General features: G+C 43.5%; 1 protein-coding gene across 1 annotated transcript in view; it reads left to right on the forward strand.

Moving 5' to 3' along the window:
- LOC105911573 (protein bicaudal C homolog 1-like) overlaps window positions 1–13,144 on the forward strand; it is a 39,100-nt gene extending 25,956 nt beyond the window's left edge. Inside the window, exons 9-20 of the mRNA XM_031579323.1 lie at window positions 468–675; window positions 1,808–1,960; window positions 2,974–3,149; window positions 3,814–3,955; window positions 4,458–4,605; window positions 5,146–5,305; window positions 6,168–6,207; window positions 6,643–6,797; window positions 7,062–7,242; window positions 8,062–8,225; window positions 10,109–10,208; window positions 10,410–13,144. Coding sequence (XP_031435183.1) covers window positions 468–675; window positions 1,808–1,960; window positions 2,974–3,149; window positions 3,814–3,955; window positions 4,458–4,605; window positions 5,146–5,305; window positions 6,168–6,207; window positions 6,643–6,797; window positions 7,062–7,242; window positions 8,062–8,225; window positions 10,109–10,208; window positions 10,410–10,540 — 1,758 coding nt within the window. The 3' untranslated portion in view covers window positions 10,541–13,144. The remainder of the gene's footprint in view (window positions 1–467; window positions 676–1,807; window positions 1,961–2,973; window positions 3,150–3,813; window positions 3,956–4,457; window positions 4,606–5,145; window positions 5,306–6,167; window positions 6,208–6,642; window positions 6,798–7,061; window positions 7,243–8,061; window positions 8,226–10,108; window positions 10,209–10,409) is intronic.
- The last annotated feature ends 1,036 nt before the right edge of the window (window positions 13,145–14,180 follow it).

Genomic DNA, 14,180 nt, shown 5'->3' on the forward strand with positions numbered 1-14,180 from the left:
ATGCACACCACATTCCCACTCTCCTGCAGAAGAGACACGTACAAACCCAACATGTTCAACCCTCATCTCAGTCTGCCACTAGAATGCAGGGTAGAGTACACTAAGAGAGTACACTCAGAGGGTACACTAAGAGAGTACACTAAGAGGGTACACTCAGAGGGTACACTAAGAGAGTACACTAAGAGGGTACACTCAGAGAGTACACTAAGAGAGTGCACTAAGAGAGTGCACTAAGAGAGTGCACTAAGAGAGTGCACTAAGAGAGTGCACTCAGAGGGTACACTCACGGGTTCTGACGCCTGTCCCACACACAAAGTTGTTTGTTTGCCCGTGATTCTTTTTACCTTTTAAAGGGTTCCCTAGACTACAGAATCCAGGATAGCAAAAAGATTTAGACAAGAAGATCCTCATCAATGCATTCTAAGTGTGTATACATATGTTGACCTCAGTATCCTGCCTTTTTTCAGTCTGTGATCGTGAAGAGCGTAGAGAGGAATGCGGGGAACATGTACGAAGCCCGGAAGATTCTGCTGGGCCTGGAAAACCGTGACATCAGCTCGCCCAGCATCAATGGCCACTCTCCTTCCTCCAATGGCCACGCCTCCTCACCCACCCTCCTCTGTCCGGTTGGCCTGGACATCCTTGCCTCAGCTGGCCTGGGGCTAAGCACTCTGGGTAATCTCCTCACAATAGCTGTTGTGTTTTATGTAAACTTCTGATTTTAAGTGTGGCAGTGGCATCCAAGACACTGACACGCTAATGGGTTACAGCTGATGTGCGTTCTATTTCTAGAACACTGCTAATGACTTGCTGTTGTGGTATGCAGAATACGCTTCATCATTCCAGCTGTTCTGTGATCAGTTTCCTGCTGTTTACAATTCTGAATTCTTCACCATGACTGTAGACTTTCTTAGAGGAGCAGATTTTTGCTGGATAAGTCACTCACTATTCATAGAGGTTGTCTTTGTTCCCTGGGTGTTGACAGGGTATGACAAATGAGACTCTTTTTGAGATTCTTTTTAATGTCTCACTGATTAAAACTAAATATTGGTTGAAAGTGGGTTTAAGGCTTTCTTTCCTGGAAACATGACCATCCCCTTAGCTGGAACCTTCAGAGTAATGAAAGTTATGATAGCCAAAAGGAAGACAAGCGATGAAGAACGGTAGACCAATATGCTATTCGGATCTTTAGATCTTCGGTCCTCTGCAATCACTCCGGGTTCCCTCACAGATTACAGGCCACTGAAGCCAAGTAGACCAACCTTATTTTAGCCTTCTATTTTCAACTCCTGAAACCACGGTCCTCTCTCGTCCATGTCCCTGGCAGTCATGTTTGGGACACGTTTCAGTAAAAATGAAGCTCTGCAGATTTGCAGACACTGGTCATTATGGTCCCGTGCGACTTAACATGCCATAGAGATTTGAGTCAAGAGATTTGAGTTTTTTTTCCCCCAGTGAGATGGGATCAAAAGCTAATTTGTAGTACAGAGTACATGTTCCTCACTCCTGTGGCATGTGCTGTGCTTAACCTGACCTGCAAGACGTTACAGTCAGGTTAGCTGAGGAATTACATGACAATAATGACCAATCATTATCGTGAAATAATAGGTAGCTAACTTATCAGTAATTCGATTTTGTGGTTTTGTGTATGTTGACAGTGTTTGAGTATCTTAGTGGGGTGGGGGGTGGGAGTATATTTACCTATACTACTGTGTTCGTTTGTGTTGTGTATCTACATGTCTGCTAATACTGACCCTTACCAATGATTACTCAATCAGTTTCTATCAATCACTCCGCTCTTTCCCAGGCCTCCTCAGCTCTGCAGTAGGGCCCTCTCTGAACGGGTCGTCAGCCCCAAACTCAGCCCTGAACGGGTCAAAAGCCAGTGTGGGCTCCCCCCCAGGGCCCTGCACCGCCTCCCTCTGGACCAACGCCCTCACCACCTCCTCCAGCACACAGTGTGAGTGTGGAGCTCGTATAGTACCCCCCCCCACCACCACCTCCTCCAGCACACAGTGTGAGTGTGGAGCTCGTATAGTACCCCCCCACCACCACCACAGAAATAAAATTTCAAAGTCTTCGGGAAGTATGTTAGCCATTATTTTTTAGTTAGTTAGTTAGTGTTTTTGGAAAAGATATACAACCCCCTGAAAAAGCACAGAGAGCAGAATGTCCAGATGGTACTGTGTGTGTGTTTGTGTGGTCTAGTGTGGTGGACCATCAGGTGAGGGTAAACACACTCGTGCACACACACAAACACACACGCATCCTTTCCCCTGACATGTCTGTGTAACTCCAGCAGAGGGTGCTATACTGTGGGGCCTCCCCATTCTATTTAGTTACCCTTTTAACTTAATTTGACCTGGCAGTTCAACTTATGAACAAATGTGTATTCATACTGGTGGCCTCCCTAGGGCTTGTCAGCCTCTTTCCTGTTTGAGGGGAAGGGTTAAATAGGGCTAAGAAGTTAAAAACTGGAATCTTTTGTGACTCTTTGTGACTAGAAAATGGTATGGTGTGCAATGCCACTCTCTGTGACTGCCTCTGAAAGGGGTCACAGGGGTATTGTGGGTCAAGCTCCTTAGCTTCAGTCATATAGTAGGTGCTCTTTCTTAGGCTCAGAATGAACAGTGACCACTCGCTAAGATAGAAGACAAGTCTCCCTGGTTTTCACATATTGTATTTGTGTGTTTTTATGTATTAACAAACAGCACCTCATAAGTAGAAATGGATTGGGAGTGTTACCAGATGGAGAACTGGCCTAAAATCAGTCTCTCTCTCTCTCGCTCTCTCTAGCTCTCTCTCTAATTGACATTCATATGAGCTTTATTGTCATGACAAAACTCTCTTTGTATTGACAGAGCATTTCTGAATGTACAACAGAACAGAACATCATATATCATATATCATATCTCACTCTCTTTCTCTGTTCCCTTTTGTTTCTCCTTCTCTCTCTCTCTTTCTCTCTCTCAGGCTTCTCGTCTGCCCTGATGCTGCACCCTGCGTCCCAGGCCTCTCTGAGCAGCATGCTGCTGTCTGGAGTGCAGGCTTTCACCCAGAGCACCCCCTCCCCTCCCCCCGGCCTCACCCCCATCCACAAACCCACAGGCGGACCTACCGCAGACTGCCACCTTAATGGCCATGTCAAGGTAATTTTCACACACACACACACACACACACACGTGTACGTGTACGTGCACGTGCACACACACACACACATACACCAATGCAGCCCCCCCCCCCCCACAGGCAAATACACATACTTTGGCCACAGTTTGCCACCTCAATGACTATTTAAGATGATTAATTTCCCACACACACACACACACACTTACACTCACACAGCCTTACATACACACACACACACACACACACACACACACACACACACACACACTTACATATACACACACAGCCTTACATACACTCACACACCCTTACATACACTCACACACCCTAAGCGTCTACCACTTCCTCTCTGATATTTCTGCCGGCCCAGCCAGGCGCCAGTGCTTGAGTTTCTGCTGCCCTTGCAGGAATACGCTGGGCATAAAGGGTAAAGTAATATTCCCCCTGGGCAGCTTCAAAGGAGGGCATTAAATATGGGTGACATTAATGGTGTACAGTAGTGTGTGTGTGTGTGTGTGTGTGTGTGTGTGTGTGTACAGTAGTTTACCATTTCCCCTCGTGATGCTGTATTCTGTGTAAATGTGTTTGACATCATTTGCACAGGAAGATTGTGGAAAGGTACTGTTGGGTATTCCCTCTTAATTTTTCTGTGTGTGTGTGTGTGTGTGTGTGTGTGTGCAACAGCATCCTGGTTCTGTGTACGGTCGCATGTCCGCTGCTTCTCTGGCTGATGTGGTCCTGAGTCCAGCTCACTGTGACCCCTCCCCTCAGCCCAACACACACAACCCAGCAGAACCGCTGTCCAGCAAGTCCAGCTCTGATGAAGGTAAATGCAGACACACACACATACACACATACACACACGTGCACACACATGCACACACATGCACACACATACACACACACACACATGCACACACATGCACACACATGCACACACACACACATGCACACACATGCACACACACACACACACACACACACACACACACACACACACACACACACACACACACACACACACACACACACACACACACACACACACACACACACAATTCAACTAGCAACAACTACTCAACAAAACACACTCAACTAGCAGAGGCCCTGTCCTGTCCTGTAAATGCATCTCAAATCCACACCACTCCAAGCAGGTGCACATATTAATTTATATTATTATATAAATAAATATGATTTATTATATTCATAGACACACCAACCACACTAACCACTACATATGGTCCATGGTCAAAACAAACCAACCACACTAACCACTACAGATGATCCCTGGTCATATACACTCCTCTACCGTCTGCTGCTCACTCCAGGTTCAGACACTTTTGTTGAAGTGGGCATGCCCAGGAGTCCGTCTCACTCGGCCAATGGGAACGACCTGAAGCAGATGCTGGCGTCTTGTAAGACAGGGAAAAGGCAGACTGTGGAGCTGCTGCAGGGCACCAAGAACTCCCACCTGCAGTAAGTTATGCTGCAACCTCCACACAACCAAAAACAAACATTATCCACACTGTTATGTTCTTATCTCTTTAAAATGTGGCTTGTTACGTAATGTGTGCTTGCTTCAGACAATATATGGTGTTGTATTGTGTGTGTGTGTGTGTGTGTGTGTGTATATATTAGGGGTGGGGAAAAAATCGATTCTTCGATTTCTCTCGATTCTCTCTAGAACGATTCTGTCTCGATTCATAAAAGTTAACAATCGATTTTTTTACCAAATATATATATATATATATATATATATTATTTAATTATTTAATTTTTACACATCCGTTTTGTGTTGAAATGCAAGATGCATCGATTATTGCATTGTTCATAGAAAGTCATAATTGTGACAAGGAAAAGCTTTTTCTCTAATAAAAAAATAGAGAAGGTAATTCATCTGTTGATTTTCTTTAATTATCAAAGAAAGTGTCTGCCTCCAAACAGTGTTGGTACCTTATTCCGATTCTTTCATCTTGCTCGATGGTCCTGATGAGGCATGTGAATGTGTGTGTCTAGTTCGGACTGCCTGCTGTCTGACGCTGACGCCAGCTCCTCAGAGAGCCCACTGGGGGATAAACGGGCTCCTGGCAGTGAACGGGCAGCTGAGAGGGCAGCCCAGCAGAACTATGAGCGGATCGGGCTGGGGCCGCAGTCCGCCACCTACGCCAACATGGAGGTATCAAAATGGCACCATCACTTACTGGCAAAACCCGAGTATTCAACTTGCACTGATACCCACAGACCCTCCAAAAACTCATTACTTCCTACGAATGCGTACATGTACCTATGTTTCACAACCGTTTACATAAATAATGCAAAGGCACGCTTTATATGCATTACAATGTACAGGTACTCACAATACACATTATTACACTGCAATGCATAGTAATGACCTGACACTCTGTTGTCATGCACTACACTGTGAAGTACACAAACATGTACTGAGTAATTACATTACACACTTTGAAGTGGTCTGAAAGAGTAGCTGATATTCAGACAGGAAGGGAGAGTATTAGAAACAATAAGAAAACCTCTTTGAATTTCATTGTCATTGCCAAATGCCCAAAAGAGGAAATTGACGGAAAAAATTGTAATTGTAGGATGAAAACTTCTATGAAAACTGGCTTGTCTGTGCCAAGTCGTGATTTAATATACGTGATATAATCTAAATTGGCCTCTCGTTATTTGTTTTAAAACTTTGTACAGCACATTCATAAGTGTCACCTTCTACTTCTATGAATGGCAATGCTGTTTTAGGGTGGATTCGGTTTTATTTTCCCAGGACGTCTCCTTCTTTTCTATGGCCTTCAAATACAGTTTGACTTACGTTTGTATTGCACCAATGAAATGTTTTGATTTGTATTCTTGACAGTGCGATATATAATTTGACTTTGTTTTTGTAAGCAGAATCGGTCCCTTACCTCCCAGTCCACAGAAATAGTCTATGTGTAGTGTTACTTTCAAATGTGGATCTACTTTACGGTATAGGCCTCTGTAGCAGTCCAGTTTCTCATGTGTGTTTCCTCATCACCATTCAGGTCTTTGACTATGAACAGAAGAAGCTGCTGGCAACCAAAGGTAAGTTGCCCTGTCCCGTTCAGCTGTGTGCTAGTCATTCAGATTGTCCCAGATTGTTCATTACATTTTCTCACATTTAGTTACATTTACAGATTTATGAGATGCTTTTATCCTAAGCAATTTCCTTTACAGATATACATTATCATCAGTGTGTATGTGTGTGTGCTCCCTGGATATCAAACCCATGACCTTGGTGGTGTTACCACCCTTGCTGTACCAGCAGAGCTGTCGGAGCTCTTGGTCCTCCCCATATTGTCCATATTTTCAGTTTGACAGTGGTGTGCTAAATGTGTGTCCTACCTCCATCGATGCATATTTACTATAAGTTTGCACACAGGAGTGCTATGCTGTTTGAATATTTACTATAAGTTTGCAGAGAGGAATGCTATGCTGTTTGCATGTTTTCTCAGTCCTTGTCTATTTCTTACTCTGCAGCCATGTTGAAGAAGCCAGTGGTTACAGAGGTGCGGACTCCCACCAACACATGGAGTGGTCTGGGCTTCTCAAAGTCCATGCCGGCCGAAACCATTAAGGAGCTCCGCCGAGCCAACCACATCTCATACAAACCCACCATGAGCACTACATATGAGGTACACAAAAGAACACAATCTCTCTGTCTTTCTCTCTCTCTCTTTCTTTCTTTCTTTCTTTCTTTCTCTCTCTCTCTTTCTCTCTCTTTCTCTCTCTTTCTCACAATACACACACACACACACACACACACACACACACACACACACACACACACACACACACAGAGAGAGAGAAGTATAGTTTCTACAGCTTGTCTTAACCTTGCAAAAGCTGGTTAAGTGGCGCTTTAGGCTGATCATGTGACCATTTCTCCTGCTCTATAGGACTCTCCTCTCTCCCTGTCTCGCTCCGGGAGTCGGGAATGTATCGGGAACGGCATCGAATCAGACAACTGGCGGGAGCGTATCGCAAACACTACCGGAAATGGCACGGCGAGCAGAATTCAGGGACACTCCGAATTTCCGCCATCCGTCGGCAGTCCAAAGCGAAAGATGAATAAATCTGGTTGGTGAAGACAGCAATCTCTTAAGAATCTCAGACTGACCCAGACACCAGCTTAACACATTCCCTATACAGTCCACTTACTTCTAGAGTAACTAGAGTAACCAGAGCTAGGCAAAGAAGAGCTGCACACAGTAAGGAAGCCAGGACTCTGCAACTTGAATGCTGCCAAAAATATTAATTTCCAGAGGGTTATGCAGTCTGCACACTGTAATGGTTTTGAAAGGGATACATCTTGACCACTTCCATTGCCCATTCACTGTAAATAAGTTATTTACAGTGAATAATCAGAGCTTTGGACCACAGATGGTGTTTCAACCTCAAGAACTTTGATGAAGTCAGATCATATATAATGAGGTCTCTCAACTGAGATGACTCTTGTGGTGTGGCCAAAATGTTCTTGCAACTCTCAGGATGTAGGGAACATCAGCCAAGGGAGCTCTTTTGGTTCATCTGTGTCGGGAGTTTGAGCTGCCAACAGGAAACATCCTCAGGGACAGATCATAAAAGATGCGATGTGGAAAGTAAATACCAGAATTTATGAATGTCATAAGTGGTTAGGGTGATATGGGATTGCTAGTACTCAACTCAGTGTCCAGCCGTTTACATTTAAGTGTACAGACACTGTTTTTTTCCATGATCCACATCTTTGCTGAAGCCACTGCACAGAGCACAAACCATGTGAAAGACATGAAAAACAAATCCAGACTGTATTTATTTACCGCAACTGCACATGAGTGTGAACCTGACGATGAAACTTGTATCACTCACCATACTTCCCCTCCTTCCTCTCTCCTCGTCCGTGCCTGTGCTCTCTGACAGCAGTGGAGCACTACCTGAGCGGCACTAACTACATGGACTGCATCTCCTCCATGAACGGCAGCAATGGCTGCTCTCTGAACGCCTCCCTGAAGGGCTCCGAGCTGCCTGAGCTCTTCAGCAAGCTGGGCCTGGGCAAATACATAGACGTCTTCCAGCAGCAGGAGGTAGGACTCAATATCCTCTTCAATTCCTTAAGTAACGATTTCAACTGTGTATAGAATTACATTAATAATCATATAGAATTGCAATTATTAAATGACGATAAGTGATAGACCATAATTGTGATGGAACCATATATTGATGTTTTTGGTTGTTACATGGTAATTCTTGTGTGAGCATAGAAATGCTCATATGGGGGACTGATGAAACTGAATATTGCTATTCTACTGTTGTAATAGACAAGAACTAAGTGTCGCATTATTTTGTATCATCTGATTCTGTAACCCATACTCCTGGATGTGTACTCACTGAGACCTGAACCATTAGCATCTGAACCCCTTACCCCAAGATAGCCTCATTCCTGCTATCAACACCCCCCCCACACACACCTTCACCCTTTGTCCTCTGTCCTCACCCCCCTCCCCGATCCCCCACAGGTGAACCCCCCACCCCACTGTCTCCTGTTCCTGCCATTACCTATAGGGTATGGTCTCTTCCCCCCCAACCCCCGTATTCTACCTGACTGAATGGTATAAATGCCAACACATTCTCCAGGTCAAGTAGGAGCGACATGTTTAGAGGGTGTCTCCACACTGAAATAAACTCCAGAAATCCTGACTACGTCTTCCGGTCCGTTCTTCAACTTTGGCGTGCTCATTAGAGTTAGCGATTGGAACAAGTTTTATATTATGGGTTTTGTATGTAGAAACACCACAGAACCCCTTTCAGTTCTGGATGGCACAATTTTATAAATCCTGTGTTGCCATCTGCTATTTATTAATGGACAATTACGTTGATGAAGCTACGTAATGGTCAAACTTGTGCTATTTACTTAAACTTAAGACGTAAGGCTGTCTAGTGACAGCTGTCTGGCCTCAGGTTTGGGTTTGAGCTGTGCCCCGGTCCTCCCTTTTCTCATTAATATTCCTCTGGCTTCCCTCTCCTCTCCTATCCTCATGTGGAAACAAGCAGTCAGCTCATCAGAGCTGCAACACTTGTCATTCCCCATCTCCTCCAATGAGTAAATCTGGCGCTCGTGCAAGCTGCCGGTGAAAGAACAAGCAAAATGGATTTTTCTTTTTCCCCCCCCCCCCCCTCCTGGCATGTGCCATGTTCACTTAGAGGCGCTCCGATTCGAAGAGGTGAAAAAGATGCTGCCGTGTGGCCTGGCAGGTTTTCTCTGGGAGCCGGGCGTGAGTGAACCCGAGAGCCTGCTGGTTTGCCACAAGCAAAAACTGCCAGGATGCCAGTAATTGGCTTCCTGGGAGAAGAGTGCAAAAACCTTGGGGCGGGGGTCTCTGAAATAGATTTTTTTTCTGACAGCACATTGACCATTTAGAGGCCATTTTTTTTTTTTTTTTTTTGTAGATTGCTGGGATGGTATTGGATGAAACCATTGTAGAGGCAGTAGTATTATTGGTGCAGCTTTTTGAAGGCATAGGAAGATCTCTAATGCCATGAGTGTTATCAGCAGAAGCAGGGGCCATTCCCATGCAGCGCCTCTGTAAGCTCTCTGCCCTCCCCACCAGAGGGATCTGTTGCAACATAAGGTGACCCAGAGGGTTAGCACAGATTAGCATGCAGGCACAACACTGAGCGGAAGGAGGGGTGGCTCCAGTGAGGGTTTAGGGCCCGCTTTTCTTTCAGTCTCAGCAAAATGAAGATGGATTTCTGCCATATATGTTATTGATTACTGATTGGATAGGGGGTAGGGTTGGGGTTAAGTGAAGCAGATGTTGAGGTCACAGAGGCTTCTCTCTCACTCATAAATGGTTCTCTCTCTCTCTCTCTCACACACACACACACACACACACACACACACACACACACACACACACACACACACACACACACACACACACACACACACACACACACACACACACAGATTGATCTGCAGACGTTCCTCACACTCACCGACCAGGACCTGAAGGAGCTCGGCATCACCACATTCGGAGCTCGCCGGAAAATGCTGCTGGCCATCTCAGGTGTGTGTGTGTGAGAGTGTGTGTGAGTGTGAGTGTGAGAAGTTTGTGAGCGACTTTATTGAAGAGGGCTCTGTGAATTTTGAATTGGCGTCCGCATTTATAGATATTTTTATGGAACTGTTAAGCGTTTTCCTGGATAACAAGCAATGTGTTTTCTATCAAACATTCTCCTACAATGTCTTTCCTCCCTCCATTTCCCAGAACTGAATAAGAACCGTCGGAAACTCTTTGATCCGCCCAACATTCGCTCATCTTTCCTAGATGGTGGTGCCAGTGGTCGTCTTCCACGGCAGTTCCACGCCGACATGGCGAGTGTTAGCGGCCGCTGGTGAGATCCACATTTTTCGGTTGTTCCCCAGGTACTGCAACCCCTGCCCCCCACCCACCCATTCGCCACCTCGGCGGAGATCATCTCAGCCTCTCTGGGACTATGTATGCCAGCCTTGCTTCTTGTGGGCACTTCAGGCCACCACTGAAAGTCAAACGTGCCAAAAAGGGGCCTGAAGAAAAGAAACAAGGCATCGATCCATCAGTGCCATTATTGTGGTGCTCTATGTATTCTGTGTCTGATCAAATCTGTCGTTTGTGAAGGAGAATGTTTCTGCCATAAGGGAGAGGTACAGCTATTGTGCAGAGCATGCAGGAAAGGGATAGGAAGAATGCAACATAAGATATAATAGTAACAGTAGTACTATTTGCGTTCATGTTTTGCTGTTGTATCAGTATTATGCACTTTAAAATTACTTAGATATTTTGCCTGTAGGGTAGCTGCCCCCTTGAAGCTAAATATATGCAAATATAGGTATTTTTTGATCATGTATTTTCTCTATGCACAGGGTTGCAGGGCCAAAGCCTAAAGCAAGCACCTACTGAACAAGGGGGCTGATAGGTCAAAAGGTCAAATGTTTCAGTATCATTCTGGATTCAGTGACTTTTAGTGGACTTAAAAACAAAAAAGTTTAATTAGATCGTGATCAGACTTTGATCTTCAGAATCCGTCCGTCCGAATCAAGGCCTCACTATTTTACTTTTGTAGCTAATTGTTTTGTATTCTCAGTGTATTCTTTTGATCTGTTTCCTTTGTTTCGTGTGTTGTATTCTTGTATTTTAATATGGAATATTGGTTTACAGGTATTTTTTGTGTTTTTATATACAAAATGATTTGCTTTGGTTATTATTATTTTTATTTGTTCTCCAGTCAATATTTCTCCCATTAATTGAATCATCTCGTAATGAGTTACCTTCAGATCAGGTCCTCGTATGGTTGGTAGTGGAGATGAGAGCAGTCTGTGTGTTTACGTGTGTGTGTGTGTGTGTGTGTGTGTGTGTGTGTAAACCGTAGGCTCTCGCTCTGAATGCCCCCAAGCCTTCTCCCTGATCTTGTCTGGTCACACAATAGGAGACAGCCATACCCAACATGAGGCACTATATACCCCGATGTATTTATTTACATGAAACAGTATTGTTATGGCTTTTTGTTGGTTAAGTATTTACTGTTAGTACGTGTCAACAGTTAGAGGTTTGAGCCATCAGTTCAGAGTTGAGTTATGAATATTTTTTTTCTTTTCTGGATTTATGAAGGGATATATTCACTCTTAACCTCGGCATAACTTTACACAGTCCAGATGGATAGTATTGCAGCACATACTCAAGGCTAACATCCAACTGAAATATATGTATGCTGATGATTGAATTAATATCATTTCAAATAAGTTTTTTGAAGAATCTGTGGTACTCTGTCAGTGGTACAATCTAAAAGAATGAATGTCAACCACTAAAGGTTAGATACTTTGTCTGGTTTTCAACATGGTGATTGAACAATCTTTTTCCAATGTCAGGTTAATGTTTTGGTACAAAGGACAGTTGCATGTTCACAACATTATACAGTGCAATACGGGAGAAATAAGTCACATTACCAAGCCAGCATTCTCAGTCTTAAAGTGATGTCATTGTAGAGCTAATATTAAAAAAGTAAAGGGTTAACTTTTTGTACTTTACCTACGGCATATATTTTAAAATACTAACTCTTTTCCTCCTGTATCCAAAGGTATTCACATCAGTTGACCATAGCTGGTACAAAATGTCTTACAGGGATGCAGTTTTCTATGTTAACCTGTAAATTTGTCTTCATTGACAAACAAATCAGTTGATCTCTTGCTTCAGCCGTAGCTACACTTCCTCTCTGATGCTGATTGTCTGTGATTGGTCAGAAGCATGACTTAACACAGTTGCTTTTGTTTCACCGACTGCCTTTCTGTCTGTGTGGACCATCAGTGTAGGTGGTTCTGAGTTCCAGTTTACAGTAATAGTTTGAACTACAAAAAGGGACCCATTTGCATCAGAGTTGCTGCTGACCAAAGGAATATCTCCTGCATAGTGTCATCGAACCGCTTCATATTTCTGTCACTGTATTCATTCTAAATGGACTAATTTGTTGAGAGTCTTGCTTGATGTCTGATTGTGTCCAAAACACCTGTCAATCAGTTTCATCCTTGCTTGTGTGCCTTAATGTTCTCTAAAGGAACAGCTGTGTTGTTTTATTTAGTGTTTACTAATGTCATCCTCCCAAACGGGAGGATTCTGGGAAATGTAGTTGTTTCTTTTGGACGTGGCCTTCTGACACGGCTAGGCAGAAATGAGGGATTTAAAAAAAAAAAATCCCCTCCTGTAAAGGGGCTCTGACAAAGGGCTGCACGAAAGGAAACACTGGAAATGACCCCACTCATAGTTCATGTCTTTGCCTTAAGAAAAAGAAAAAGAAAAAGCCAGTGCTCAAGTGTCCAAATCAGTGTACTACCTGCAGTGTTGGATTCTGAATGATTGTTGATCTATATGTAAATGTAGCTTCACAGATATTGGTACAAATTTGTACTTAAGAACCAAAAAAGTGTTCTGAAACTGTTTGCCACATAAAATAAAACGTTAAGTATTCAAACTGAGACTCCTTGCAATCTTGACAGATATGTATGGATGTATGCTTGTCATTTTTACAAATACTATCCAAGTATGCCTTCCCATTTGCAAGCGTTATTAATTAGCTGTGATATTTTTGAGAATAAAATGGCTAACGGGAACAGGAAACTGGGGGTAAGCAAAGTGTGTGTAGCGAAGAAAGTATCGAAGTAACTGTTTCCTGTTAGAATCAAAAAACGTCACTGAAATAATATTAATGCCATTACACAAAGGCTCTAGGAGAGTATAGAGAGATGGTAGACTTTTCTCCATTACATTCCTCTCACTCTTCTGTATTAAACTCTTTCATTAACTTCCTCCCTCTCTTGTGCAGTGATGCCACCATGCCAACATGTTTGCTTATCCTATGAAGAGGGATCTCCCTAATCTCCTCAGGGATTATATCCTTGTGAGCGCTAGTTTATCTTTCTGACTCATTATCAGATCATTTTGCACTAAACTATTGTCAGTGTGACATTTGCCCACAACAAAGGCACCACCTACAGTTGTTTTGTTTTTTTATAAACATTTTTAAATTCATATTTGGTTTCTCTGAGAAGTTTTGTCTAATTCTTCCCTCTGTGTACAAATTGTAATCATGCATAAAAAACCGCAGTGGCCTCAAAAATGTGTGTCAACCATTCATCCATGTCATGTAGAGTGTAAAATACATGTATGAGTAACGGACTGGTGCCAGTCTCGCACGGACTCCAACCATGTTTTTAAAAAGTGGAACAATGGTATGTGTATTGGCAGGCACTGCTGAAGATGATGATTTAAGGCCTCATATACTCCCATGTTATATTTTAGATGTAGGTAAATTCTAGTTGATGTTTATTTCTCTCCATAGATCATAAATACTGGAGAAGCAGTACCCATTGCAGTAGCTCTCTCTCTCTCTCTCTCTCTCACACACACACACACACACACACACACACACACAAAGACACAATGTGAAAAGGATAGTCCCCAATATATGTTCTTTTTTTCTTTTCACTGTAGATGTGATTTTGGCATCAC

Source organism: Clupea harengus, chromosome 13, assembly GCF_900700415.2.
Source record: "Clupea harengus chromosome 13, Ch_v2.0.2, whole genome shotgun sequence".
Classification (NCBI taxonomy): Eukaryota; Metazoa; Chordata; class Actinopteri; order Clupeiformes; family Clupeidae; genus Clupea; species Clupea harengus.